General features: G+C 41.8%; 1 protein-coding gene across 1 annotated transcript; it reads right to left on the bottom strand.

Moving 5' to 3' along the window:
• Positions 1-240: 240 nt before the first annotated feature.
• LOC137905779 (ras-related protein Rab-26-like) lies at positions 241-26702 on the bottom strand. The gene is made up of 9 exons (XM_068750036.1): positions 26544-26702; positions 25069-25179; positions 14169-14210; positions 13280-13346; positions 9967-10019; positions 2231-2296; positions 1430-1486; positions 708-784; positions 241-340 (listed from the first exon to the last, which is right to left on the bottom strand). The coding sequence occupies exons 1-9, from the start codon at positions 26700-26702 to the stop codon at positions 241-243; spliced, it is 732 nt and encodes a 243-aa protein (XP_068606137.1).

Raw genomic sequence — 26702 nt, 5'->3', positions numbered from 1 at the left:
GAAGAAGCAGGACAAACAGGAAGTAGCAGGGCGGGGAAAATGACTGGGGCAACAGATGGATGGTTTAAGAGTGGAGTAACAGAATGACAAAAAGGTTGGTACCTCGCTGGAGCTAACTCCTCACCTTGAATCGAGTCAGTTATGAATACTTACTGCATGGACAGGAGCGCGCACACACACACACACACACACACACACACACACACACACACACAGATGGATATAATACTGGGGCAGCCTTTAAGACCCGCAGCAGCTCGTGCTCTTCATCTCTTTAGATACGTAATCCTGGAGCTTAAACGTCTCGGCAGGATCCTTCGTAGAGCGGTGCTTCAACTCCCTGAGACAAAAGGAAGAGGAAAAGCCATGACAGCCTCCCACCATTAACGCTTCAAACTGGGAAAGCACTCGGAGAGCGCCGACCTCTACCGAGCACCTCAGTCCCCCTGTATTGGGATTTGCACCAACAATTGTTGTCCTACATTTATTTTATCTATAATTTTAGATTCCTGAAGCATGAAAACAAACATTTAGCAGTTGGATTCACATTGATGTCATTATTAGTTTTGAAGCTATTCACAAAAAGCACACTTTCAGGAATGGTGGATTTTTCAGGATCTATTCTAGATCCAGAAAATTGTTTCGTTGTGCTTTACTTGACCAGTTGCAAATGTAAATTTCCAGTGTTTATAGAGAATCGCACTCACTTTGCCGCAGCAGTGAAAGCCAGCTCTATGTTGAGACCCGACCTGGCGCTGGTCTCCATGAAGGGGATTCCGTATTCCTGCAGAAACACACACAGACTACTAACTCCCTGATACTTCATATCATTTTTGTGTGTTACAAATAACTGTTTAACAGTATATATATTTTTTTTTTGGGGGGGGGGATTAGCCCAGCTCAGATGTGACAAACGTTTCCGAGTATTTGCCGGCATGGGAATTTGTCGCAGCCAATAGTGTTGTGCTTTTAAGTCCATCTTGGGCTGAGCCTTAAGCAACTTAGTGGCACTTTATTGCCTCTATTTGTGGAGAAAATGACTTGGTGGTTTGCCGCTTGCTCTGAGATGCTGTAAAGTCATATTCAGGAAAATGTATTTAAAAAAGTCAGCTCTTGGTCTCAGTGTTCAACAGTTGTGGTTGTATCAAAGGGGTTATTAGAGAAACATTTATAGGCAAGGACACACAAGGCAGGAGTATATACACAAGAAATATTCATTATCAAATAGACAAGCCACCCATGCATTTCTTTTGCTTCTATTATTAAGTTTGCAGGAACTAGATTTCCTCAGAACAGAAATAAGCCTGTCAGATCAAAAGCAGGAGTGAAAAGTAAAAAGCGATCCCTAAATAATCCCGTCTTTCTTCTATATTGCTATGAAAGCCAGTAAATAACCAAAAAGGAGAGACGGCTGCACTCATGAATTCACCTTAGCGAGCCTCTCGCCATCTTCTTTCTTCACCACCCTCTCATGAGTGGCGTCGGCCTGGCGAGAGAAGAACAACACGGTCACACAGGCGAGCATCCTGAACCGACAAACCACAACAACAACCACCCACCATGGAGGCATGCGAGCTATTCGTCCACAGCTTACAAGCAGGCTTTTCAAGGTATTTGAGTCCCATGGCGGCTCCTGGCACAACATTGGCTGTCAAGGTGCTAATTTAAGGCTGCTGTTGAGCGTGGGGGGGATGAAACTAGATTGAGCTCCAAGGCAGAGACATCTGTTCAGAGATGTGAATGGCAGTTGTGAAAAATGTGAAACACTGATATTCGCTCATTTGCAGCTTGAGATGTAGCATGTGGCCACGAGCAAAGAATGTGGTGAAGGAAGCAGAAGAGGAAGAACTCCATGGGAAAGTGGTAGGGCTTGTCTGCCGGGGTCAGGTGGGTGCAGGGGTCAGGTGGGTGCATTATCGATGGCCAAGAAGATATCAATTTGAAACCGGGTTATTTTGGCTCTGATGCCGCTGTGACTCTCTGCCCAGCATTGTCCCACCCACAGCGCTGTAACAGCCAATCAGCAGTAAATGCTGTGCACGCACAGCGCTCACGCAAATGGTGGAGAGGAGAAAAAGTTTTGTCAGCGAAGAAACTCTGCAGAGCATATATAGTAATATCTCGATATACGAGTCCTTTGACAAATGAGTGTTGTGAGATACGAGCAAACCTGCGAGCAAAAACTTTGCAATGACAAACACACACACATATATTTCCCATAATGCCTTGCCTTGTTTCCAAGCAGCATGAGCACCACATCCTGTTGGGCATACTCGTGGATCTCAGTTAGCCACGCCTGGGAAGAAAACATGACAGCAGAGACAACGGAGAGAGAGAATATTGCGTTAAACTCATAAAAACACATTCATTCAGTCGTTCACTTTCTATAATGGCCTGTCCTGTGTAGGGGTTGGAACCTATCCCTGCTGCGAACACATACTAAGACTGTAAAAACATAAATAATTAAATAAATAAATATAATAAAACCAAGATAGGAAGAAAGACAAAATGTGTAGGAGACATCAAAAAGGACTTCAGGGCAAAGATATTTTGTCTGGTACATTAAATATAATAAAATGAAAAACGAGGAAGAGAAAAGTGATTATATCACTAAGATATGTGTGAAAATGAAAGAGGAAAACTTAAAGGCCTTACACTTAAGGGCTTTACACTGCTGTGACGTCCCTGTGGGCGGGGCGTTGTTCCTGCAGCAGTGATGATCAGAGTCATTGGCAACACCTGGAGGAGGTTGTATAAACGGCCCCACCCACAAAGGGGTCGGTCTTTCTGCCTGCAGCCCGGTGATGCCCGTCGTTTGTGTTGTTCCTTGGTTCTGTTCCTTCGGTTCTGTCAGCGTGCTCGTTTTCTTAATTGAAGTAATGTTTGTTATGGGATGTACCGCCGGGTGGCGCTGCAGCCACACATGCTTAGCTGGAGACAGGTGTGTGTGTGTGTGTGTGCGTGTGTGTGTGTGTGTGTGTGTGTGCCAGCTTTCATGGGATGCCAGGGCGTTGGCTGGGCCTACGCCGTGTATGGCGGTAAGTGTTTTTATATGTTGTCAATGAGCGTTGTGATGTTTTAATTATATGGAAATGGAAATGCTCCATTTTAATGGTAGACTTGCCTGCAGATGACTACGGGCGTGGCAGTTACCTGAATAAACCTGTGTAGGAGGCGTTCAGGAAGCACAGGTGTTTTTTTTTTAGGTGTTTCAGGAGGGGTTTTTTTGTATTGGAATAGCTGTAAAATCAGCTTTGAGTGTTTTTGTAATTTGCCTGCTGTCCTTGTGTTTTTGCTTATGCTTGTTAGTCCGTCCTTGCAGTGGCATCAGACCTCTGTAAAATACGGACTAACTTCTTATTTCTATGTCTGTCTGTTTTTTGGGTGTTGGTCACTCTCCTAAATACTGTTCAGTCGGGTTAGTGGGATCTATTATTTTGGATATGTTTTTTTGCAGTGCGTTTCTTTTCTTTTGCAGACCTTTGCAGTGTTTATCAAGATTCTTAAGATTGCAGTGAACTGTTGGATTTGCGGGTAAAAATCTAAATCTAAAATGCTGCTATTTTCCTGTTTGTGTCTAAATCTTAGCTCAGATTCACTCTGGAGTTTTGAACCTATAACCAGTGAACCCCACATCCAAGAGAATGATCTATGGCCCTCTGCAGGCCAACATGGTTAGCTTTGCATGGCCATGAATGTGCTTTAAAATAAAACATTTGCTGAATTTCTTTCGACTACTTCCCTGTCAAAATGCAACAAATCACTCACAAAGGAAGAAGTAGTCATCGCTATAAAATGCAAACCGAGACCTTGGCCTTAAATTGATGTGAAACTAATGCGATGTGGGTTAAAGTTACTAATTCGGGTTTGAATTTAAATGTTTTTTTATATTTGTACATTATGTGAAAATATATTCATTTCCAGAAGGCTTACGAAACCGTAAAACGGGATGGGATTCAAAAACCGGATTTCACTTCACAGCAATTTTCAAAATGCACTACGTGTACACAACAGTGTACACGTAATCGCTTTGCATCACCATGCATCCCTTTTAAGAGCTCGGATCACATTTTGCTCATGCAATAATAAATGTGGCTGTTTCCTTGGGAGCCTTTTTTTTTTTCCCCACGTGACCTACATTTTCTTGTTGCAACTTTATGCAAGCAGATTTGCATACGTTGCGTGATAATACTGTTCTTGTGGAGCTTTGATCAGAACATTATGACAGGGGATAAAGTGGAGGGGCTTCTCCCCTGAGAGAACCCGTGTCATTCTCAGACATACATGACACAGAGGGATGCCGTCATGCTCTGGGCTGCCTAATGCAGAAATGAGTCAATAAACTGTATTTGATTTACCCGAACTAGCGCTTATAGCATATGCATTAATAGGCATTAAAATTAGCTTGTTAGCATTTATGAAAATAATGCATCCATTATTCTACAGAGCCACAAATCCATCCGCCTTGCAAATTTATGTCTTCAGGCTGACAGGAATGAGAGGCTTTTTAACTTTGTAAAGGAGAAGCTGACACGTCTCTCTACCAGATGAAAGGCTTCTGTAATAGAGCGTGAGAATAAGCGAAAGCGTACAGGCGATATCCTGACTTCTGTCAGCGGTCCACTAGTGCGGTTTTGTGCTGCGTTGACCTTAAAACCGTGCATCTCCTTCAAAGATCCAATCAATATTCTTTTTGTATATGAAAGACTGGCCAGCTCTGGATCAGAACTCTGACTTCTGAAAATATTTGAGCAAAATGAAACATTCTAGTGAATGAGATAATGATTGATTTGGAAAATTGCTTCATTATCTGCACTCCCTCCTTTGTAGAAAGCAGTAAGACAAAGAAAGCAAAATATAAAAGGAAAAAAAATGGAACAAATTCTGAAGAGAAAGCAGACTTTGTCTACGTTGGTGAAAAATCAACTTTCAAAATTACTTTGAAATGATATTCAAGCATCAGAACATAAGCAGCTCCCCTTTTTATTAAGCCAAAGTGATTAACAGTATACTGTATTACAAGATGAAATACGAGGACTCAAGAGGAATAGCTTTTGTGGAGAATTACGTCTAATCTGCAGGTGCAGCATATGTCTGTCTAATGTGTAATAAGCACAGTTTATACACAGAACTGAGAATTCAAAATTTATAATCCGTGGAAAAGATAATTTGAGGCTCATCAGCTATGTTTTCTTTCCTAGATTGTCTCATCTCTAATATTTAAAATGGTAGGAATTGTGATGTACACATTTAGAAAGTGTCTTAATTTATGCATAAATGAAAAATGTGTTTTTAAACAGTTTTTTGTGTTATTACTTAGGTGTTAGGAGCCTTGGCTATTTCAGTTTGATTGTCGAATGTAATACACGTACTTGATTTAGTACGATAATTTGGTATTTATTTGGTTCATCGGCTCATGGCATAATAATGATGTCAAAACATGAGAATAAGAAAATAACTGTAGTTATAAATGTAGTTGTGTGCCCAATGCAGGAGTGTGGTCATTTTATACAAACCTGGTAAATTATTTATATAAAATGGGAAATAAATAATTCAAGTTTCCAATAGGCATGATTTAATAAGGGAAATAATGGAGAGGGCTGAATGTTAAGTACCAGGAAAGCAGAGAGTCAGTCTGAGCAGGCTCAGGGTCTGAAAGCTGCAGAAATACAGCAGTCCAAAATCTACCACTTTGCAATGTCTGTGTTGAAATAAATGTGTCTTCAGAACATCTAAAACCGTGGCGTGGGGTTCTGCATACCGTACACAATCCAAATTATTATCAAATCTGCTGTGACATCTGTGAATTGTTTCCAGATGCATGCATTGTGTGTCATAGGGGCGTTTGTGTTTCAGTACCAACCTGCCAATCAAAATGCGGCCAGCGAAGGCAAGCCTGAAGGACAACACAGAGGCTGACCTGGACAATTGCATCAGTTGTTACACAAGAAACGATTTGAAGGGCAACGGAAACGACACCAAGGACTGTGGCAAAGGTGCAAAGAGGTCAAGTTGCATCAAATCCCATCCAGAGGGCAAGACAGGTGAGGTAAATGAAAGGTGCAGGATGAACTGACATGCTACCTGCATACTGACCAGAAAGTCTCAGTGGTGAAGTTATCAACTTTGGAACAGCGGGTCAGTGGAATCCTAATAAGGTCAACCCTGCACTAACCAACCCATCTGTGGAATAACTAGCTACTAATGCAATTACCAAAAAAAGGAAATGCTACTACGAGCCATCAAATGAATGTGGGAACTATGAAGTAGCAGCTCGTAGCTAACATCAAAAGTAGGGAAAACAAGATCCTCCAAAGAATGGGAACAGTTTTAAGATGCAGAACACTATCAGCGGTGGGTGGGCCGGTGATGAGAGCAGCAGGGGGAGCTGTGACCCCAGAACTAACTGAATGAACAGCGTTTGGAAGTGGAGTGACCATCAGCGAGTGGATGATTTCAAGCTGTATGCCGAGTGTGAACGAGACATTCACTGATGTACCTGACGAGGATCTGCAGTGGGACACTGTTCTGTCTTTAAAGTCAGGTTACATCTTATGAAATTGTTGTTCAAGAGCAAAATACTGCTTAATAAAAACTAATATATGCAGGACAATATGTATCGTTTTTATTCCCTAATTTCTATGCATTATTCATGTAGATGCCACCCACACATTTTTCCTGAGTGGGTGTTTCATTTTGTGCTCTTATTCATGCTTGAAAACCATTTTCTATTTCACATTTCTCTCTCGATGATATAACGACTGCGATTCAACCACCAGAGTAACCCCAGTATACAGGACGATGATGATCTGTTTTTCATTCCAGTTATATAACAGATCTTTGTGAAATTTCAGTAGCACCTAGGTTGTAATAGATGAATCATATATTCACCCATGAAAGACAATCATTTCATTTTGTGCAGTGTCAGCACAGGACCCCCGGTTCCCAGATTATTTAACAAATCATTGTCTGAAACTGTTTCAGAGAAAATTCTGAAGTTATTGTGTAAATGAAAAAGAGAAAGAAAACTTCTCAATAACCGTATGAATGCTAAGATTTTTTTCCTGAAGCAGAAAAGATTCTTCACATTTCTGTTTTCATGGTCATGAGAGAGCCCAGAACATAGTTTGTCTTTTATTTGTTGAATTGAACAAGTTTTTTTCCCCAGCAAATTTCATTTTATGAACTATAGAACCAAACATTTGCTCCCAAGGCTAAATCAAAGCAGCACATTTATTCAAGCCGGTCTCACGAATGGATTCACAGTATTTAATATTTCTTTTCAAACATTAAAACGCTACTGCTAAATCATTTTAGGGAGTGCAAACAGTAGAACTTATAAATGCCTGTCATTCACACAATAGGAGTGGAAGCAGTTGATAAAGGTGAATTGGCAGTTATAGCTTTTTCAGTTTGTGACGCAGCGATTTTTACATTTGTTGAAAGAAGTCATGGTTCTTTTTGATCCTGCAGGAAGTGTGAGAATAGAACATTTCTGATTGGCTTTGAATTTAGTGAAGTAAAAACGTCCTATTGTGGATTTGCAGCAAACTCGAAGGAACATTAAGACACTTCTGCATCATAAAGAGCAGCAAAACAACAACTACAAGAACAAGAACAACAAAGCAGGCAGTTAGGATATCTTCATTGATCACGCCGTGTTTGAACGGGTGTGTGAACAGGAGGTAACCGAACACTCTGAAGCGTTGCATGTGCAGATCGACGCGTTGCTGTCTCCACAACATACGTGACTCGTCAAGGACAAGCAACCATCTATTGATGCAGCTGAGCAGCTGACATTCTGGTGATGTTTGATGCAGGGGGCCGAATTACAGGTGACGCTTACTTCGGGAGAAGTTGATGGTGCAGAATAATCCGTGATGTGCTATTTTACACAACGGTATCTTGAAAGACCTCAAACATGAATGCCATTGCTTATTATTAACTGACAGTTTCTGTCATCGCCGTCTGGAGGGACGGTGACATTTACCTACCAGCTATGTGGAGGCAGGTGGCGGTGCCACGTCCTGGCGATGGATTGAAAACACACCCACAAAGACATTATGAAGAATTTGTCCAGAAAGTACCGCATGCCTGCGAAGTCTTATTTCTGTTGTTCTGATTCAAAATGGCCAAAACATCAGATCAGATTCAGAGAAAATCCACTTAATTAAGGCTCCATTGTCAGAGAGAACGTAATGAACATTGCTGTCCTGCGTTTCCGAGGAGATTTTGACCTGGCATGGCATTTCCTTTGGACCTGGTACATTCATTGACATGGCTTAAAAAAAAGACTATCTTGCAGATGAACAATGCTGACATTTTGTTCTGGTAAAGAAGTAATAAATTCCGATAGCTCAAATAACCACAGATTTCTGTCGCGGTTCTTAAACGATGCATTTCGAGGACAGCAGGTTTCACACAAGAAGACAATGCCGAGCTTTGGGCGAAACAGAATAAATGAGTTGCAGCAGATGTCTATACGTGGACTCTCATATTCTCCCTGGAGCACTTCTTCTGATTCTGAGATATTCATCCCATTGCTACGTAACGTGTGCATTTCTGCTATATTTGCTCACTCAGCAAAAACATTATTTATTATTAAGTTAGCAAATGATTGAAACATGGCGCCGACTATAAACAAGGGCACGAAGCGCCTGAGAAACCGAGAAAGCAGAGGAATTAAAATCGTATCGAAAGAGATGATTGGAATAAAGTCCACTGAAAAGACAATTACGCGGTTCAAATAAAAGCAGCTCATAATTCATACGAAGCCTGTCATTAATGAACCGACATGGTTCTGATGAAGTCTCTTTAATCTTCAGGTCTTTCTCCCTTGAATTATATGTTAAAAGCTTTGCTCGCTTCAGTATCTCCCACAGTAATAGGGGGAGACAGTAATAAGCCGAAGAGAGGAGCAGGTCTGAGGGCCGGAGAGGAGAAAATGTAAAATGATTTGCCCCTCTCATATTCACTCTCCTTCAGAGGGGCATTCATCACCGTTAGTGTTCATTAACACGAGTTAGCGCCTGTTGGGGAGCGTTGTGCCAGCGATCCTCTGCTTGCCGCCAGCACATCTTCTTTCTGAAATACACAACCGACCGGCGGAGGGGAGGGAGGGAGGGAGAGAGAAAAGGCCTGCCAACATGTCTCCTAAGATTACCCCAACGTAAGACACAGTCTGTCTTGTCGCATGACAAAAACCTCAGCTATGAAATAGCATGACTGGTTCCTGAGTTCTGATGGTATGACTGGAGATCGGTTTCCATCCCCATGTATGTATATTAAATATAACACACGGCTTATAAATCAAACCTTTTATATGTCCCTCGGCTCAACACATCAGTGTCTTTCCTGCTCGCCCTCTTTTCACCTCATTTCTTGGGCTGCCGAGTCTCTCCAGCCAAATCCTCTGGATCCATTAATCCTATTCCGAGGCAGTTTACCAAAGGGGTCTCTGCTGACTGGTACCAAGAGTCCAGGTCTCTGTTCAGCCAATGAGGAGAGTTGGTGACCCGGACTTGGCAGTAGCAACTCCAAATTCTGACAAGTGGTTCGAGTCTGAAGACTTGAGGTAACACCTACAAATAACCCTGGAAAAGGTCGCCTTGAAAGTCAAGAAGCTCTTCAGTGGAAAAGCCCTGGGTGTGGCTTAAGATTTGACCGGAGATGCTGAGTACATTCATTATTGATTACGATACGAAAGGCTTCAGTTGAATGGAAAACTGCACTCACAGAATGATTTCTCTTCCCTGCGGCGGGCCCATATCTGTTTTCCATTCATCTCTGGCCTTGAGGAATCTCTTTAATTTGTCATTGCTTGTAGCTCTGCCTGTGCATTTCTATTCAGAGAGTTTATTGATCAAATTAGATACAACAAGGGTGCAGCCAGTCGAGATGCTTGTCCTGTTTTTATTTTGTAGAGCCATACAGTTGGAAATAAAAGGTCCAACAAAAGTAACGTACCTTTATGTTGTTGAATGATGTTTTGTTGGTGACGTCATACAGCAAAAGCAAAGCTGAAAGAAGAGGAGAATAAATTGAGAATAAATAAGATCATTCTTATTGTGGAATGATTGAGAGAAAAGAATCAGCAGCACGTGTGAATTAGTTTCAGCTCGACGTCCTGCTCCTCTTCACGTTCAATTATTAAGGAGTTCATTGTCATTCAGAGCATACAGGAACTCTCCCTCTCTTGACCTGATAAAATTATGCAACTGTCAACGCTTAAAGTTTATTTTGTACATCATGTATAACCTTGAGATAGGCTTATTCATAGCTCTACTTGTTGCAGGTATCCTGTTCCAGCTGCTGATAAATAAACTTGATTAGTTAAAGTGTGGTTTAAGTGAAGATACATATATTTACTCAGTAAGGGCAACAAACAGCTCAGAGGCTTTTAATGGCAATTTGTCTGCTCTTCTTTGAAGGTTGGGTTTTCTGTTTAGTTTGGAGTATGATTGCGTTTTTCTATTTACGTTTCCTGCCAGTCGTCACGACAAACTGTTTTGACCTTCGTTTCTCTCGGTCTGGGTTTTCCTCTGCCGTTTTCAGTTCTCGTCCGTTCCCTCTCTGAGTTGTTCTCCCATGTTAGTTCATCATTGCTGCCTTCTTCTCCTCCCCTTTAAAGATTTCCCCCCTCCAGTGTCTGATTGTTTTCACTTGCGGTTGATCACCTCTTCTGCTTGTGCCGCCTGTTTCTCATCGTCCCCGGGATATTTATTCTGTGTAACTATCGTTCCCCACTCCAGTAACTCGGAGTAATACTCCTAAAGGCTGGCTGCCACCCACCTCTAGCAACCCTCCTTTTGTCGATGTGTCATCACACATCTTAGCTGCTTCCCAGTGTTCCCACTATAGGCTTACTCAGTTATGATTTTGCCTTTTGAGTTGGTCTGATCTCTATTTGAATTGATTTATTCTGTATTTATTTAACTTTACAAATATAAATACCGGTAAGTATCAGAAAAACAGTATTTAAATGACTGCTGTGTCGTAAAATTCAGACATATACCGGACCTGTAGATGTTTCTCATTCTGACTCTTGTAATACTTAATTTATTTTCCCTGAATTGAACGATTGAGTCTTTGTAGCTAAAGGTGTGTGTGGAGTATTTTCCAGTCCATCTTAAACATCCTCTCTGAAACCCATTTCCTTGAAGTTCCTTTATCCTGTGAAGGTTGGAATCTATCGCTGCAGTTAATCAAACCAGTCGCTGGTAGTTTGCATAAAATATACAGAACCTGTTTTCTTCTGGGGACTGAAAAAAATCTGTCCAATCAGGAAGTCTCATTATATGCAAAATTTAATAATAGCAAATGGAAGACAAAATTGGAGTTTGGAGGATGAGATGAACGGAGATTTACAGAAAAGACTGATAGGAACAGAATAAAAAGCGGAGATACCTATTCCTGGAACGCAAAGACAAAAATGATACGACAAAAACTTTATTTGCGTCTCACATTCACATTCATTTTCAAAACCGATTTCATTTACATAATGAGGAAAGCATTATTCAGTCCTCCCCTCGTGCATTGTGGATTATGCAAATGTTTTCTGATGATCATTAAATCTGAGCCTGCCTCAGCGTATCTTAAGATGAACTACGGCAGTGTATTATTTTCTATCCATGCATAAAATGAACTTGGGCCCCCCCCCCCCCGCCCTCATAAAACAACAACAAATGTTCCCTTTTTCTTTAGTTTGTCTTTTTTTATTTATACAAATATCTTAACGCAAGACCAACATACAAGTTGCAAAAAATAATGAAAATTAAATCCTGAAAACTGAAGGTGAACAATCCCTGAATTTTCACACAAGAATAAGCTTGAGGATATCTGATGGTTGTCTACACCTTTTCTCCCACACAGCAGATAGAGCACATACAACAGAACATAATACTCCCAATGTTCGGCTTGCTTCCCCCTCCAGCCCACAGCCCTCCTACACTCGTTCTCTAAATGCTCTACAGACCTGGATTTTCTCTGCCTGCAGCTCCGTTCTGGCACCAAATCATCACTGCATTGAATACTGGCGCCATTCATCTCATTTCACCTAGCATTTTCATGCCAGTGTGTGTGGAAGAGGAATCCATGCATTCCTTAGTGTTTCATAATTATTGAACTTTTTTTTTTGTATGTGAATAAACTTTATGACATTTAGAGAAAAGATTGCTGGACAGTTTTGCTCTTGTTTGTCAGTTTTAATACCAGCCAATCAGCGATCACATCGGTGAACAGATGAACCAGAACAGTATTTTAATGATAGTGGTAGAAAAGATAGGCAAAAACAGATGTGACACAGTCAGTGTCATAAATATGTATACAGAGATGGAGATGTTAAAGGAAGAACACACAAAAATACACCTTTTGTCTTTCTCGCAACTTGCATGTTTTCAAAAGTGTAATTTGTATTCTCTGCCACACAGCAGCACAACATTCTTACACAATTAACTGTCCAAGGTCAGCTGATGTTTCACTGCCATTATGTAAAATGGAGAGCTTTTACCCCAAAATCTGCAACGGCTGCTTTGTTTGAAAAGATCAGTTCAGTCTGGGGATGCAAGGAAGGACAAAAGTACACTGTGCCGATAGCAGCGTGTGCTCAGAGGTTTTGCGGCCCACGGGTGGAATTCTTCAGGGTAGTCTAATAAGAAGGTGATGTGCTGCATCTGTCACACATGTTCTTAACAGCCCACATTTGTTGGTTGTTCTGCAGTTCTGCCCATCTCAACTGTGACAAAAGAGTTTTGAACAAAGTTAATGCTATAACTTGTGTTGGATGATATTTTTCTTTATTTATTATTTAATATTATTTACTTGAATAAGTTTGATTATTGATGGATGGAGTAGTGTGGTTTTCGACTTAACCTGATCAATTGAAAGGATTTATGCTATATGGATAGATTATTGCTGTTATTATATTTTTACAACTATACAATTGAATATGCAATGTTTGTAACTTAAGTAGTGAACTGATCAAACGGAAAAATTCAGCAACATGGCAATAACAATAGCAGCACTCTGCAGTCAGGAATTAATAATCTGCTGGCGGTGACTATTGAAAGTTATTTGAACTTTTTTGTTTTTTCCAGCATGTGCTGAAATGTTGATCCGGCTACATATGGCACTCAGGATCAGCACTGGACAGCTCCATAGGTGTTCTTGGCTTCACCAGGTTGCTCAAGCAACAGCAAACAGAGGTTGCTTTTTTTTGTGTGTGTGTGTACTTGAAAGTAAATCCTCTGCAGATGAAGTGGACTCTGTGCAAACATCTCACCGTGGGCATCACGGTAGTAGGCATGAGTGACACTGCGGAATCGCTCCTGGCCGGCGGTGTCCCAGATCTACAGAAAATGAGAGGAGGGAGGTAAACACCGAGTGGACGTATCTCTTTAATACATCTGTTCTGTCATGCTGTTGAGGCGTGACCCTCCATTTCAGTGAGTAACTCAACATTAACACATTAGCATCAGCAATGCTGAAACCAATGACTTGAAAGGTGCTGGAGTGCTACAAATACTACCCTTACTAATAGAAACTTTCTGTATTTGTCCTACCCCAGTGGAATAAGATGGATGAAAACATATTTTCTTATCAGGCAGCATGTTCTCTCATTATAATTTGGCACCAGTGGCATTTACATCTTCTTCTCTCCCTAGAGCAGACCTGTGCAGGTTGACTACCCCTTGCATTTATTTTTTGTGTGAATTTTATTTCTGTATTCTGTCTGTCCTCCTCTTCTCCTTCTTCACCCTGGCCTAGCTGCTTCCTGAAGGCAGCCATGCCCCAGAATCAAAATGGGGAGATTGAGGAATGATGCACAGGAGCAAGAATAACTGTTTGTTGGATGCACCCTGTCCTGTAGAACCCCATAAGAACACAACATAGGGTAAATAAGGACTTCCCCAGCCTACATCAACCTCTAATTAACCTCATCAGCAATGATTTGCAGTCATTAGAACCAGAATCAGAATACTTTATTGATCCCAGGAGGTATATTACGCTGTTTGTTTGAGCCAAGTTGTTCTACACTCATTAAATACAGGATACTGTTAAAGCCAAAAATGGGTGTTATTTTGTACAGGTGGCTGCAATACTTTAGCCTATGTCTTATTTAGTTGATCATTTTCTCTTGTCGGCATTTCTTATGCAGGATACAATCTTACCTGGAGCTTCACCTTGACTCCATCAATGTTCAGGACTTTATTCTGGAAATGAAAGCAAGAAATCAAGTGTCAGTGTGCTTAAATTAAAACCTGACTTGCATGGGGGGCATGAGTTTGTTCCCAGACGCCCGTCTGTACAGCATCTCCCTACCTCTCTCCATCAATGTGTCCCCACCTCACATTAGCCCCGTTAGATGAAGCCTCACTGCTTTCCTCTAGAGGAATAACCCGCCCGTGCCCTCCTCACCTCCCCGCATCTCTCCATCTGAGTGACACATTCCTCTGACGTCCACTTCGCTCTGCTCTGAACAACAGGGTGAAGCTCAGCCAAATGGTTGAGCCATTTTCTCGGTCACAGGGTGAAACAACCCTCCATCAAATTGAATTCATCTTAGACAATGAAACAACTCGATTCAAGTAGAACTTTTCTTGAAAGCATGAATAAAAATATCTTGTTTCATTGGGCAAGGAAAACATTTCAGATTGGACGCTCTTGTATCCCGTGTGGATTCCTGACCTGTCGATAAGTGACTTGATCAGGCAGCCTTTAGGCGTGATCCCGCCTTTTGACCTCGGCCACTCACCTTATTCATCAACATCACTCTTTCTGCAACAGCTGGATCATATTGCATCATATTGACACGATTTCAGCTAAACTGGCATGCGCGTCAAAGAACCCCCCCCCCATCAAAAATTTGTAACATTTTATTTTAGGAAGTAGAAAAGTCTAAAAGTACAAAGTACAGCTAAAGCTGATGGGATATCGTTAGTTTTACAAGCATTTAGTCAAACCTAAGTGTTGGATGAACAATATCTTTGGACTGTCAGTGGTTTTTATTATATATACTGTACTTTAAATATCTGTAGTTCTTCTAGTTGGTTTGTAAGTGTGTTCTGATAGAAATCGCTCTAAAGACTATGCCTCTGTTGTCATTGCTAAAAACATCCCATAATGTGCTTGCAGGCTTCATAAATATTTAGTGACCTCGAAAAAAAAAAAACAAATCATGATAGCACCACGGGTAGAATTAAGGTTAGTCAGGCTTTATTGTGCTGATAAAGGGATTTGTTTGGAGGAAATTACATGAAATCGGGCAGAACAGGAAATAATAAGTGAAAGAGCACTAAAAGCAGCTGGACCGAGTTGGTGAGGAAGAATGTGAGAGGCTTGCATAACTATATCCACTGGGGTGAGACAGGGAATTAAAGTGTTGTATATTTCCCTCAATCAGATCCATCATAGCTCGAACAGCACTTTGACTTTAAAAAGTGTCTTAAAAGTTGCCACAGCCTTCTTCTGTGTTCACTCGATATTTAGTGATGGCCGAGAAGCAGCGTCGCCGCCATGAGCTCCGGCAAACATCCTGTAAACGTCATCTACCAATCTACTGTCGTCAAACACTCTGAATACGGCCTCCACTCACATCCTGCTTGAGCATTTTCAAACAGGACACAGATGCGTTAAATTCAGATGCACTTGATATTCTCCTGTAGCCAGAAATAGCACCGTAAATCATTTTAAACAACACACGTACTGGAACCCACAGACACCATGGGACACATTCACTCATCATTGGGCTAAACTCGCTTAACCTTTCTCATGTATTAATGATTTTGAGTCTGTATGTAAGTGTAAGGACATAAATAAATATAAATGGGTTAAATAAAATGTTTACTAGTGTAATATTTATGACCAGACTCCTACAAAAGAGAGTGTTTATTATTATGCCACTAAAATGGAATGCTTAATCCTTTTGGCGAGTCCGAGGTTACACCGTGTTAATGATTTGAGTTTTGTGTTCTTCAAACACAAGCTCTGCCTGAAAAACGCAAGTCAGCTTCCCCAAAACGCTCCGTAGTGTCAGCGTAATAGCCGGAACGCTCGTGTTATTGACTTCCTCACTTGAGCAACCTGGTGGAGCCGAGAACAGAGACAAATGGACAGAACAGTGGGCCGTTGGGCCATTTCACAAAGACAACTGCTCTGCTCCAAATAAAGGAGGCTTCGCATTAATATCTGCAGGACCGTTACAGTGGTAAAACATGAGGGCTGCAGCGGAGGGCTCCTACAGAAACACAATTATCCGACATTTTATTTACATTGTAACATGCATTGATTAATATGTATGTATGTACAAGCATGAATAAATGCATTGTAGCATCTGTTCACCTATTTTGGTCCAGTATCATGACAGAACTCCTGTTAGATGTTCTTTGTTACGCTCCTCTCATTTGTGGTGTCCCACAAGGGCCTACCATGGGATTCTTTTTATATGTATATGCCACCCCTGGGGCAAATTGTGCACAGAAGAGATGTTGATTTTCATTGTTGTGTGGATGGTCTGCAACTATATGCCTGCTTAAATCCAGTTAATATTGATGCTGCGTGGATTTTAATTTGTTCTCAGTGAGTAAAATCACTCCTTGCTGTACTTCCTTGGTTACATGTGAGTTGCAGAATTTAGTCTTTGATTTTAAAGCCATGAATGTTCAGACTTATTCCTGGAGAATAGCTGCTTGTATTTATATGCTTTAGATATATTTTATATGTTTCCAAAATCTGCATTTGTCACTAGAGGCGATTCCAACTTTTGCTGTCTATGGCAATCTCAGTGTTCTTTTTGCAAGCATTTACACCACCGTTCAAAAGTTTGGGGTCACTTATAGAAATGTCCTTATTTTTGATTGAAAAGCACCGTTTTTTCCAATGATAACTTAAACTAATCAGAAATACTCTCTATACATTGATCATGTGGGAAATGACTATTCTAGCTGCAAATGTCTAGTTCTTGGTGCAATATCTTCATCGGTGTATAGAGGCCCGTTTCCAGCAAATATCACTCCAGTGTTCTAATATGTTTGCTCATTGCCTCAGAAGGCTAATGGATGATTAGAACACCCTGGCGCAAACAGTTTAGCTGGTTAGGGAAGCTACAAAACAGACCTTCCTTTGTCTGAGTGACCCCAAACCTTTGAACGGTAGTGTAAGTCATTTTATTTGATTCTCAGTTGTTTTACCTTTGCAACTGGATTTTAAGTGTTAATGCACTAACCATTCAGTCACCTCTTTTATTCATCATGTGGCCACACAATAGGAGACACTGAAACAATATACCTTAAAGAAATAAACCTTTAATTTACAGTCCATGATGTATGAGATTATTAAATGCTGGAAAAGAAATAGTGAATCCATTCCTGAATCAGCTCCTTAATGTCTTATTCTTCTTTAACTTTTTTGTGATTTTTATTTGCTTCATTCAGTGACGTTTCTCATATGCGTGGGCCCCAACAAATCACTTCTCACCTCTTTCATGCCCCGGTTAAATATTCATCACATTCCTGAGGGATCACCTCCAGATCCCAGTGACATTAGAACGGCAGGTGGCAAAGCTGCTTTCACTAATTACCTCCTGAGGTAGAAGTGAAGCCCTGCCCAATGCGCACACCTTTACACATGCAAAATGCACACAAATGACACGTAAATGAAGACTTAATGTGCAGCTGGATCTTAAACTCTATCATAAAAACTAAACTCTCAGAAGCACTTACTGACATCCCTGTTTGGTGTTAAGTAAACATCAAATATACCTGTAAATACATGTATTGAGTGCCTGTTGTCTGCCTCTGACTCTCCTTCTGCACGATACATCGACTCATTTTTCTAAAAAGAAAGAAACATCCCTGCCAATAGATGGCATGATCAGGCTTGGCACTTTAGTTGCACCCACTCAGACAAGGGAGACAGGCAGATAGGCAGGCTGGCAGGCAGGAGAGTGGAAAATGGAGAAACCAGGCATCCCTACACGAATTATAAATAACAATACAAATGCATAGAGGCTGTAAAATAAAAAATGACAAGATGTATGAAGAGTGCTGTGTGTGAACTGACGGGCTGTCAGTGATATATGCAGCGAAGCCTCAGAGAGAAGTGGAATCTTTCTGAGAAGATGATGGAATCAACAAGTCACAGCTCAATTTCCACGATGGGTCCATTATCATCCTCGCACATGCCAGAGCTGCCTTCCTCCCTGCTGTCTGATGTCCTCTTTTAATCACTCGCTCTAAAATATGCAGTTACATAACAAAACTAGAAAAGCACTCAGTGAGCGCAGACCTCCGCCAAGCAGCTCATTCCACTCATAATAATTCTTATTCCGGACTTTGACAAGAGCAGATGTTTTTTCTCTCTGCTCCTGCTTGACCCCCCACCCCCTGCATTCTCTGTCTCATCCCGTCTGTCTGCTGACTTTATTTCTTGGACCCGCTGCTTGCCGAGCTCTGGTAAACTAAGTCATGGAATTGATTAACTGGTCTCTTAGTGCGATTGATCACATTTCTTCATCTACACACGGCACTCCGGGGGAGCCAACCTGTCCAGACAGGATCCTGCCGATTACATAACCTCCGCCTCGCCTCGGCAGAGGTAAAAATCCAAGAACGGTACTGTGAGTTTTAATTTCTCAAATGTTTCCAGAAAAATAAAAATAAAAAACTTGTTATGGAAAAACAGTGTGTTGAGAGAAGGTCTAAGTCTAAGACCTTAAATAGTTGGGGCATTTATTTTAAAAGAAACAAGCAGTGCTGAATTCACCTCCTTTATATCCTTAAAATGTGACATTTACAGTCACACTTCTCTGTGTTAGTTAAAACATTAATTTATAAAGCTTTCGACCAGCCTTTTGCCCAGGAAATACTGAAACACACTCAGTGTCCTTCATATTCTGGAGTCTTACATTTTATTTTGACACACATTGAGCCATAATGTCACTGTTGCAAAATCAATTAAATAAAAACCAAAATCCAGCATTTTAAAAATGTTAACGGGGCATTTTAATTAAAAATATGCAAAAAACAAAGTCAGCGGAGTGTGTGTGTGTGTGTGTGTGTGTGTGTGTGTGTGGGGGGGGGGGGGGGGGGGTCTGTTTATTTGTGCATGCCTCACTCCTTTTCCTGCAGGTTATAATTGGGAGATTTGCTGCCACCTGTGTTCCTGCTGCCACCTGTGACATCAATTAATCAATCAAACCAGCACAGACCATTTAAAAGCCTCCCCAGCACAGTGTCTGCCCTTCTTCTTGCCCTGAGTCCGTGCATTGTCAATCTGCTAAGTGTGATTTTGATGACTAGGAAGGTTACGGGGGCGGGGGTGGAATGGCAAACTCCGGTTGGCTGGGGTACGCTGCATACATTTTGCCAACAAGTAGCCACTTTGTTATTCCACTAGGTTAGGGGTTAGTGCCGCTGCTGTAAGTTTTATTTTAATTTTCTTTAGAGAAGCCAGTAAGGCCTTTTTGTATCTCTCTGCTTTGTTCAGGAAGTGGTGAACAAAGCCTTATTTTTTGTGGTATTCTTTCTTTTATTTGGATTTACACCGGCCCTCCCCCCCACATGTTAAACACAACGCATAATCAGGGGAGTAATCAATTTGTACAGCTTTAATATCAGGTGCCATGATAAAAGCAATCAATCTTGTAGCAATACGCCTCCTTGAATGTTAAGAAATCACTTCCTTTGAAAGATTCTGGTACATATATATATAAAATATATTGAACAGTACGAATACGTGCTGTATTATGAATTGATCATTATGAATTTATTTTCATTATTGAAATTCAGACATTTTACATACACAGTGTGCCTATTGACAGATGACCTATAAAGGTGTTAAACTCAGTTTCTTTTTATTTTATAGACTAAATTATTAATCATGAAACTTTAGTTGGCATCTATGCCTCAGGTTGATTCCTAGTCTGCTGAGCTTCATTTACACAAAGCGTGAGGAGGGCTCCGTCACTTTAAGGTGACATTAGGCGAGAAAGTCAAGGTATCTTTTCCCACCATTTCCACTTTGTTGAAGCAGATTCACAGCTAAATTAACATTTCAAGTAAACGAGACACGCAGAACCAGCCTGCTGCTTCCTTCCATCTATCCTCACTTCCCTAAAGGTGCGATAGTTCACAAGTAAATTCAAAGACATTCAGAACTCCTGGACCAGAATTATGTGAAACACAGTTTGTCTCTAATTTGATTCGCTCCCTCATTATTGTGGCAAAACGCTCTCAGGCTTCGTGGCTGTGGCTTGCAGAGACATCTTCCCACGCGCAGCGCCGCAAAGGTAAATTACTGAGATTAAGATCTAGAGTAGTGTTGGATGAATTGATATGCCAGATGTGTGATCCATTTAAATCTGTCAGGGACACTTTCTGATCTGCTACCGTGACGTTTCGTCAGCTATGGCCAGCAGAGCCAGCAGAGCCAGCAGCCATATTATGTGTGACCAACTCTCTGGGAACATTTAAATGTTGTGCTAGATATCATATGCTGGTACGAGTTGAGTTATCACACATTTGGTTCATACATCTGGTGGGAGCAAGCGGAGAAGCTGTCCGCCGTGCATCTCACACAGAGGGGGCGTCACATAAATTCACTCATTCAATCCATCACTGAATGGGCAGAGTGACACAAAAGCTCAAAAATAAAGCACTTGTTCTGCTTGAGCTGTTTAATAACAAATAGTCACAACGGAAGTCTCTTGAAATCTACAGTCACCAAGCTCCTTAAACACATTGGATTGAAGTAATTCAGGACAGAACCACACTCCAGAACAATTAAGGAAACGTTTCGCTTGTCAGCAAATATTGTGCTCATCTTTCTTGTCAATGGGGAGATCTTTCCCAAATGAAAATGCTGACGAGCTGGCGGTCTTAGAGAATTCGACTCTGCAGGAGATATCATCTGTGGATGGGGAGCTTCCATGCAACTCATCTGTCAGTTTGCAAAACCAAAAAGCTGTCCTGAGCAGCAGGAAGACCTTCTTCAGAGGCTGAAAATCAGCCGGCCCATGGCAGACGGCACGATTCAAGGTCTGCCTAGCTTTGTGTTTAGGGAGACAAGAGTTGAACTGTAGTTGCATAAGGGGTTTCTCACTCGGGGTGCCGCAGGCCCGACTGACAGATGCAGGAAGCTCCTTTGTTTCTCAGCCGAGGTGAGAAGTGGTGCTCGTCTTCCCACCGCAGCTTTAAGTCAACCGAGGGATTGAGGGATTACTTGCCTCCAGTGTCACGAGGTGAGGCTGAGTGCAAAGAGGATAAAAGGAAAGAAATAATGTTTTCCTGCCACATAAGAAAGGAGATTAAGTCTATTTGGATCTCTGATTTGGTTCAGTATACAGTCATTGATTTTGCGCCCCTCAACCAAATTGAAACTTTTAAGAGTTTTGTTTCAAACTTTGAGGATATTTTGAGTCCAGAGCGAGTGAGCGGGAGAGAGAGAGAGAGGGACAGACAGAGAGAGAGAGATGGAGGGGGAGTGAGTGAGTGGGAGGGAGAGTGAGAGCGAGATGGAGGGGGAGAGAGATGGTGAGTGGGAGGGGAAGTGAGTGTGAGAGATGGAGGGGTGAGAGTGAGTGAGAGGGAGGGGGAGAGAGTGAGAGTGAGTGAGATGGTGAGGAGGAGGGGGAGAGAGGGAGGGGGGGGGGGGGGGGTGGGGTGAGGGTGAGGCAGAGATGGGGGGAGAGGGTGAGTGAGAGGGTGAGCGAGCTAGATATGGGGAGGGAGGGAGGGCGGGAGGACTCTGCTTTCTCCTCTGTGCTCGCTGTCCGCTGCTCAAATGTAAAAGTTTCAAATAGCACAAAGTCATTAACAACTCGGCACTAAAACTAAATGTGGTAAACACAGTATCAAATTGAAAATTGTCAGATTTATAGGGTTGTATGTTCTTGTTTCATGTTGCTGATCTATTGTCTCATGTTTAGTTTGGGGCTGTGTAGACACAGACATGAATGTGAGCGTGACTGGCTGAAACGGCGTCCTCTTTGTTTTAGACGTAGCTCAGTTTTATCTCATAAGCTAATTACGTGCCTGTCTCATACCCGCTTTTAGGTCCTGAGCTTTGAAGCGCACATGACAAAAAAATATTTTGAGATAATTTACTTCAGTGTGTTCAGTGTGTATGCGCCGCAATAAACACATTGTGTCTCGGGGCACAGATGCTCCCAATACTGTCCAACTGAATTCAAGCCAATGTGAATGGAGCATAAGCAATATCATAGCAGAAGGACATAAAAAAAAGAAAAGTTCAAAAGTGGCAAAAAATAAAAAAGCTAAATGTTAATGGGCCAGATAGAGAATGGTGACATTTCAGTAAATCTCCAAAAGATTCATTATTATTCTATTGGATGTGTCCCAGAGTCGATTTGAGGACGGTAGAAAATTCTGGTTTTCTGTTAAACTTTAAATATCAGGCTGGAATCATGTGAGGCGACAGACGTTCCTTTTCTCTCAGACAGCAAGGAGCTACATTTCGCTTGAGAAGCAGCAGCCATTTACACCAGCCTCGTGTCTCCGTCACATCGCTTCTAAGTTCTCGATTAAAGAAGTTGATATTTATTAGCAAGTGCTACTAGTTGAAGTATGAGCAGCGCCACGAGGATCTATAGTGACAGAATCACAGAAACATGATCCAGGATCTTTCATAAATGTGTGACATTGGTAATTATTTTTCTAAACTGTCAAGTCCAAATTATCAGAATTTGTATAACATGATAAAAACTATATGAGATTAATATATGCATGTTTTTTAAATCACCCGTTACCATCCCTTGTAGAAGGAAATGTTATTGCCAAATGTAGTTCGCATGGAATTACACTCCCCTCTCTGATTCCCTGCGTTTAAATCCTAACAAGGCTCCACCATCCCGAGAGCATGCTGAAGCTTAAGAAGGAGATGAGAGTACAATAAACAAGGGCGTGGAGAAAACCGAGCATGTCGCTGCTTCTTTGAAGTGGGAACTGGATCAAATCCCCACACAAAGCAAATTGCCTTTTCTTCTTCTTGCCTTGTCTGCCTTTTCCTAAAAATAACGACTGCCTGTCTCTCCGTGTGCATCCTCCATGGGAAGGCAAACACTAAGGACCTTCAAACAAGTTTTCCTTTTCAACAAAGTCTCACTCTCAATTTCTCAAACTCACGCACACTTGTGCGGTCACGTAAAGCGAAACTTAACATGCATTTATTCAAAAAGCCGGATATCAAAATATGTTTACTTCTGCCGAGGAGGTTCTGTTTTCTACGGCGTTTGGCCGTTTGTTAGGAGGATTACGAGGAATAACTGATGAATGGATCTTGATTTAAAAAAAACATCTGAAGATGGTTCATGGTCTAATTTAGATCCGGATACCTGCCTCGATTCACTCACCATAAATCAGTCACGAAGGGGTCTGATGTCCACTATCATGTAAAATGTCTTCTAGATCTGATCCAGAATGACATTAGGTAAGGGTTAGGGTCCAGATCACCATGTGGACGGTGTAAATGCAATCACGAGGGGGGGAGGTATGCTCTCTCTAAGTGTTTCTTCTGGTTTAATACTAAAACAGAATGATGACGGGCTATCAAATCTGCATTTTTCTGCGTTATTCGCTTCTGAACTAACTTAAGACACAAGAAAAGTCCTTGTGGGACGGAAGATCTAGCAGAAGATGAGAGCCCAAAGGATGATAATAACATTATTTATGCAACTCTGAGAAAATGACAATAATTAAATTCTGAGGTTTTTTTCCCGCCATCAGAATAAATGCAGAGAGAGAGAGAGAGAGAGAGAGAGAGAGAGAGAGAGAGAGAGAGAGAGAGAGAGAGAGAGAGAGAGAGAGAGAGAGAGAGAGAGAGAGAGAGAGAGAGAGAGAGAGAGAGAGAGAGAGAGAGAGAGAGAGAGAGAGAGAGAGAGAGAGAGAGAGAGAGAGAGAGAGAGAGAGAGAGAGAGAGAGAGAGAGAGAGAGAGAGAGAGAGAGAGAGAGAGAGAGAGAGAGAGAGAGAGAGAATCTCTGCTTTGTTCTGACGAGCCTGAATGTACACACAGATTGCAGCTTTATAATTGATGTCATGGAAGTAAATAAATCAACTTCTCATCCTCCCCACACAATTGAGTCCAACCCACGCACAGGGTTTTACAATAGTTAGATACACAATCGTAGAAGGAAACACACATTTGTCCGCTCATGAGCGAGTGTGCCTCCCGAGAGTAGAAAGGATGCCATGTTCCAATTCCAATTAAAGCAATGGTGCTAACTTTCAAAAAACATTATTTACCATGATAAGGAGAGGAAAATGAGCTCCACTGAGCACAAAATGTCTGGAGGAAATGTAAGCCAGTCGCTTGCGAGCACTAATAACGAGTGACGAGGAAGGGTGAGCAGGACAGTGAGCATCTCCTCTCGGCTTGACAAAATGACAAATAGTTTAAAGTAGCATAAAGTTGAGTTAAAGGGGCACCTTAAATGAAAACAAGTCTGTGCTTCAAAGTTTACTCACAGTTCATGTGAAATTCTACTCCAACTGTAAAAATAACTGCGTAGAACCTTTTCTGGCTTTGAAGCCAACTCTTAATCACTGCTTGAGGCCATCTTAACACACACACATCCATATCCGTGCAGTGTGAACAGAGCAGTGTCGTGTTGTAGCCGACTAGACGGCTGCGCTTATTGGAATTCTTCCTTGGGCAACATGAGTTATGGAATAACCGCAAGAAGGATGAGCATCTTGTGGTGAAAAGGCAGCATCTTTAATGCATCTTGTGTCTCAATAATGCACATTAAGAAATGCAAATGCATGTGTCCACTGTAGAGCAGGAGGGTGGGTCCTTTGCAGCGTGTCATCATGTCTTAGCCCTTATGTTGGACTATAAACTGGCACAGAAGAGACGCAGTTACTCCCAAGGGAAGAAAACTAAATTAAAGCATGTCAAACGAATTAAAGAAATCAATATCCTACCATGTGAGACTTCTAATAAGGGATAATTCCATATCTCTCAGACAGATAAAATACACTGACAAGCTCCCATTAGCACACATGGCCCCTTATTTTGCTTATTTTTCTACTACCGGCCCATTTATTTGAACTCACCCTAAAATCGATTCCCACAGTGGAGATGAAGCTTCCAGCCAGGAATGCGGCATCTTTAAACCGAACCAGTAGACACGTTTTCCCCACGCCGGAGTCTCCAACCAGCATCACCTGCATGGAAAACCGAGAGGGGAAAACTCAGAAAAGCAAGTTTGCTCTTACACACGAATAGGAAATAGAACGACCTCCAATTAAAAGACAACTTCTTTTTTTTTTGTTTGAAACAGGAAAAGACTAAAACCAAGATGATGAAAATCAAAAAGAGATAATTCAATGCATTGCTATTATATAATTTATACTGGGGTCAAAAGGTCAGACAAAATATCAGGTTGACTCAGGAGCGCTGCAGCAGAGTGTTTGCATCTTGGTGTTCAACCAGTGTGATTCTACATGTGAATGATGGCGAGACCGCCCTTCTTGGGTCATTTCTGTTTTTTACCATCTTAAATGCATAATCATGCCTGTGTGTCCAAATACAAAAGCAGGCACACTTGGGCGCCGCTTCTGCTGAGCACAGAGTCTTGTGCTTCTCATCTTATTTTACTCTGTGCTGTGATGAAGTTAAGGGATTGATGTGATTACTCTTATCAGGTTAGCCAAGGGGACTGGGGGCCCGAGACATGGAAATCCAAAGGTGCCCGAGGAAGCATGGGAGATGAAAGACAGAGGATGAGGAATGATGGGTCTGGCACTCCGTTTGCTTCCTTCTCTTGCTTCAAATCTTTCTTTTATGCCTTTTATTATCGCTGTATCGTCTCTCTTTTGTCACTCAAACAGCTCGACAGGAGCTAAATGTCTGCAGCCCTGCTATCGGCTTTCATAATTGTCTCGCTGAAGAATAACATTAAAACAGTGCCGAGTAAGTCAGCGTACAAATGACGCACTCTTTCAAAATGTCCCTGCACTATTGGAAAGATGGATGCAGTGCAGGTTTATCTCGGCAGAGCCGCACTAAAACGAACCCCAGATGGGATAATGTTTGATCCGGTCGTTCCAAATGAGCAGCAAGAGCTATATGAAGAATTCAGACAGAAATAAAAGGGGGGAAATGAATGGCATTTAGGACCTTTCCAATGGCAGCGAATGCAATGAAGATATCTACAGTTCACAGTGAAGTAACATGGATGGAAATGTGGATCTGATTGTTTTTCACGCACACTGTCTGTGGCTGAGAATCTGTCTTGCCTGTGAAGTGACATTTCTCCAGACATAAGTGCTCTTATTATGGTTGAATGAAACACGCTTGCTGTTAAATTCAGATCCATTAAGTAACCGTGCAGTGAGTAAATGTGCTCCTTCCAGCGTATCGATCGTCTGTTGACACAGCTGGAGGGAGCAGCTGGAGCGAGCAGCTCGCTGCTGCGTAACGAATAAATGCGGTCGTAAAACTGCAAGACGAGGCGCAAAACGGGGCAAACGCGCGTCGGATGAAACACGGAGCGCACTTGTACGAGTCTTAAGAGGAAGATCTTTACCTTAAAGGCGACGTCGTAAAACTCGCCGCTGCTGCTGATGGAGGGTCTGCTCGGATGGACCACGCCGTTCATCTGAACGATGCTCGAAGCTTTGCCGGTGCCTTTCCCGGCGGGGCTGCTGTTTGCGGCTTTGCTTTTCACGGTCTTCTTGCGTGACAT

The sequence above is a fragment of the Brachionichthys hirsutus genome, chromosome 16 (genome assembly GCF_040956055.1).
Source record: "Brachionichthys hirsutus isolate HB-005 chromosome 16, CSIRO-AGI_Bhir_v1, whole genome shotgun sequence".
Lineage (NCBI taxonomy): Eukaryota > Metazoa > Chordata > Actinopteri > Lophiiformes > Brachionichthyidae > Brachionichthys > Brachionichthys hirsutus.
The sequence above is the reverse complement of the archived record's forward strand: the minus strand, read 5'-3'. Positions and strand labels throughout refer to the sequence as shown.

What these genes read in the sequence shown, in the direction of transcription:
- LOC137905779 (XM_068750036.1), bottom strand. Translation starts at nt 26,702, where the DNA reads ATGTCACGCAAGAAGACCGTGAAAAGCAAAGCCGCAAACAGCAGCCCC. An exon ending in GAGTCAAGGTGAAGCTCCAG is followed by an intron (nt 13,347 to 14,168) that starts GTAAGATTGTAT and finishes CATTTTCTGTAG; the next exon opens with ATCTGGGACACCGCCGGCCA. An exon ending in CTACTACCGTGATGCCCACG is followed by an intron (nt 10,020 to 13,279) that starts GTGAGATGTTTG and finishes CTCTTCTTTCAG; the next exon opens with CTTTGCTTTTGCTGTATGAC.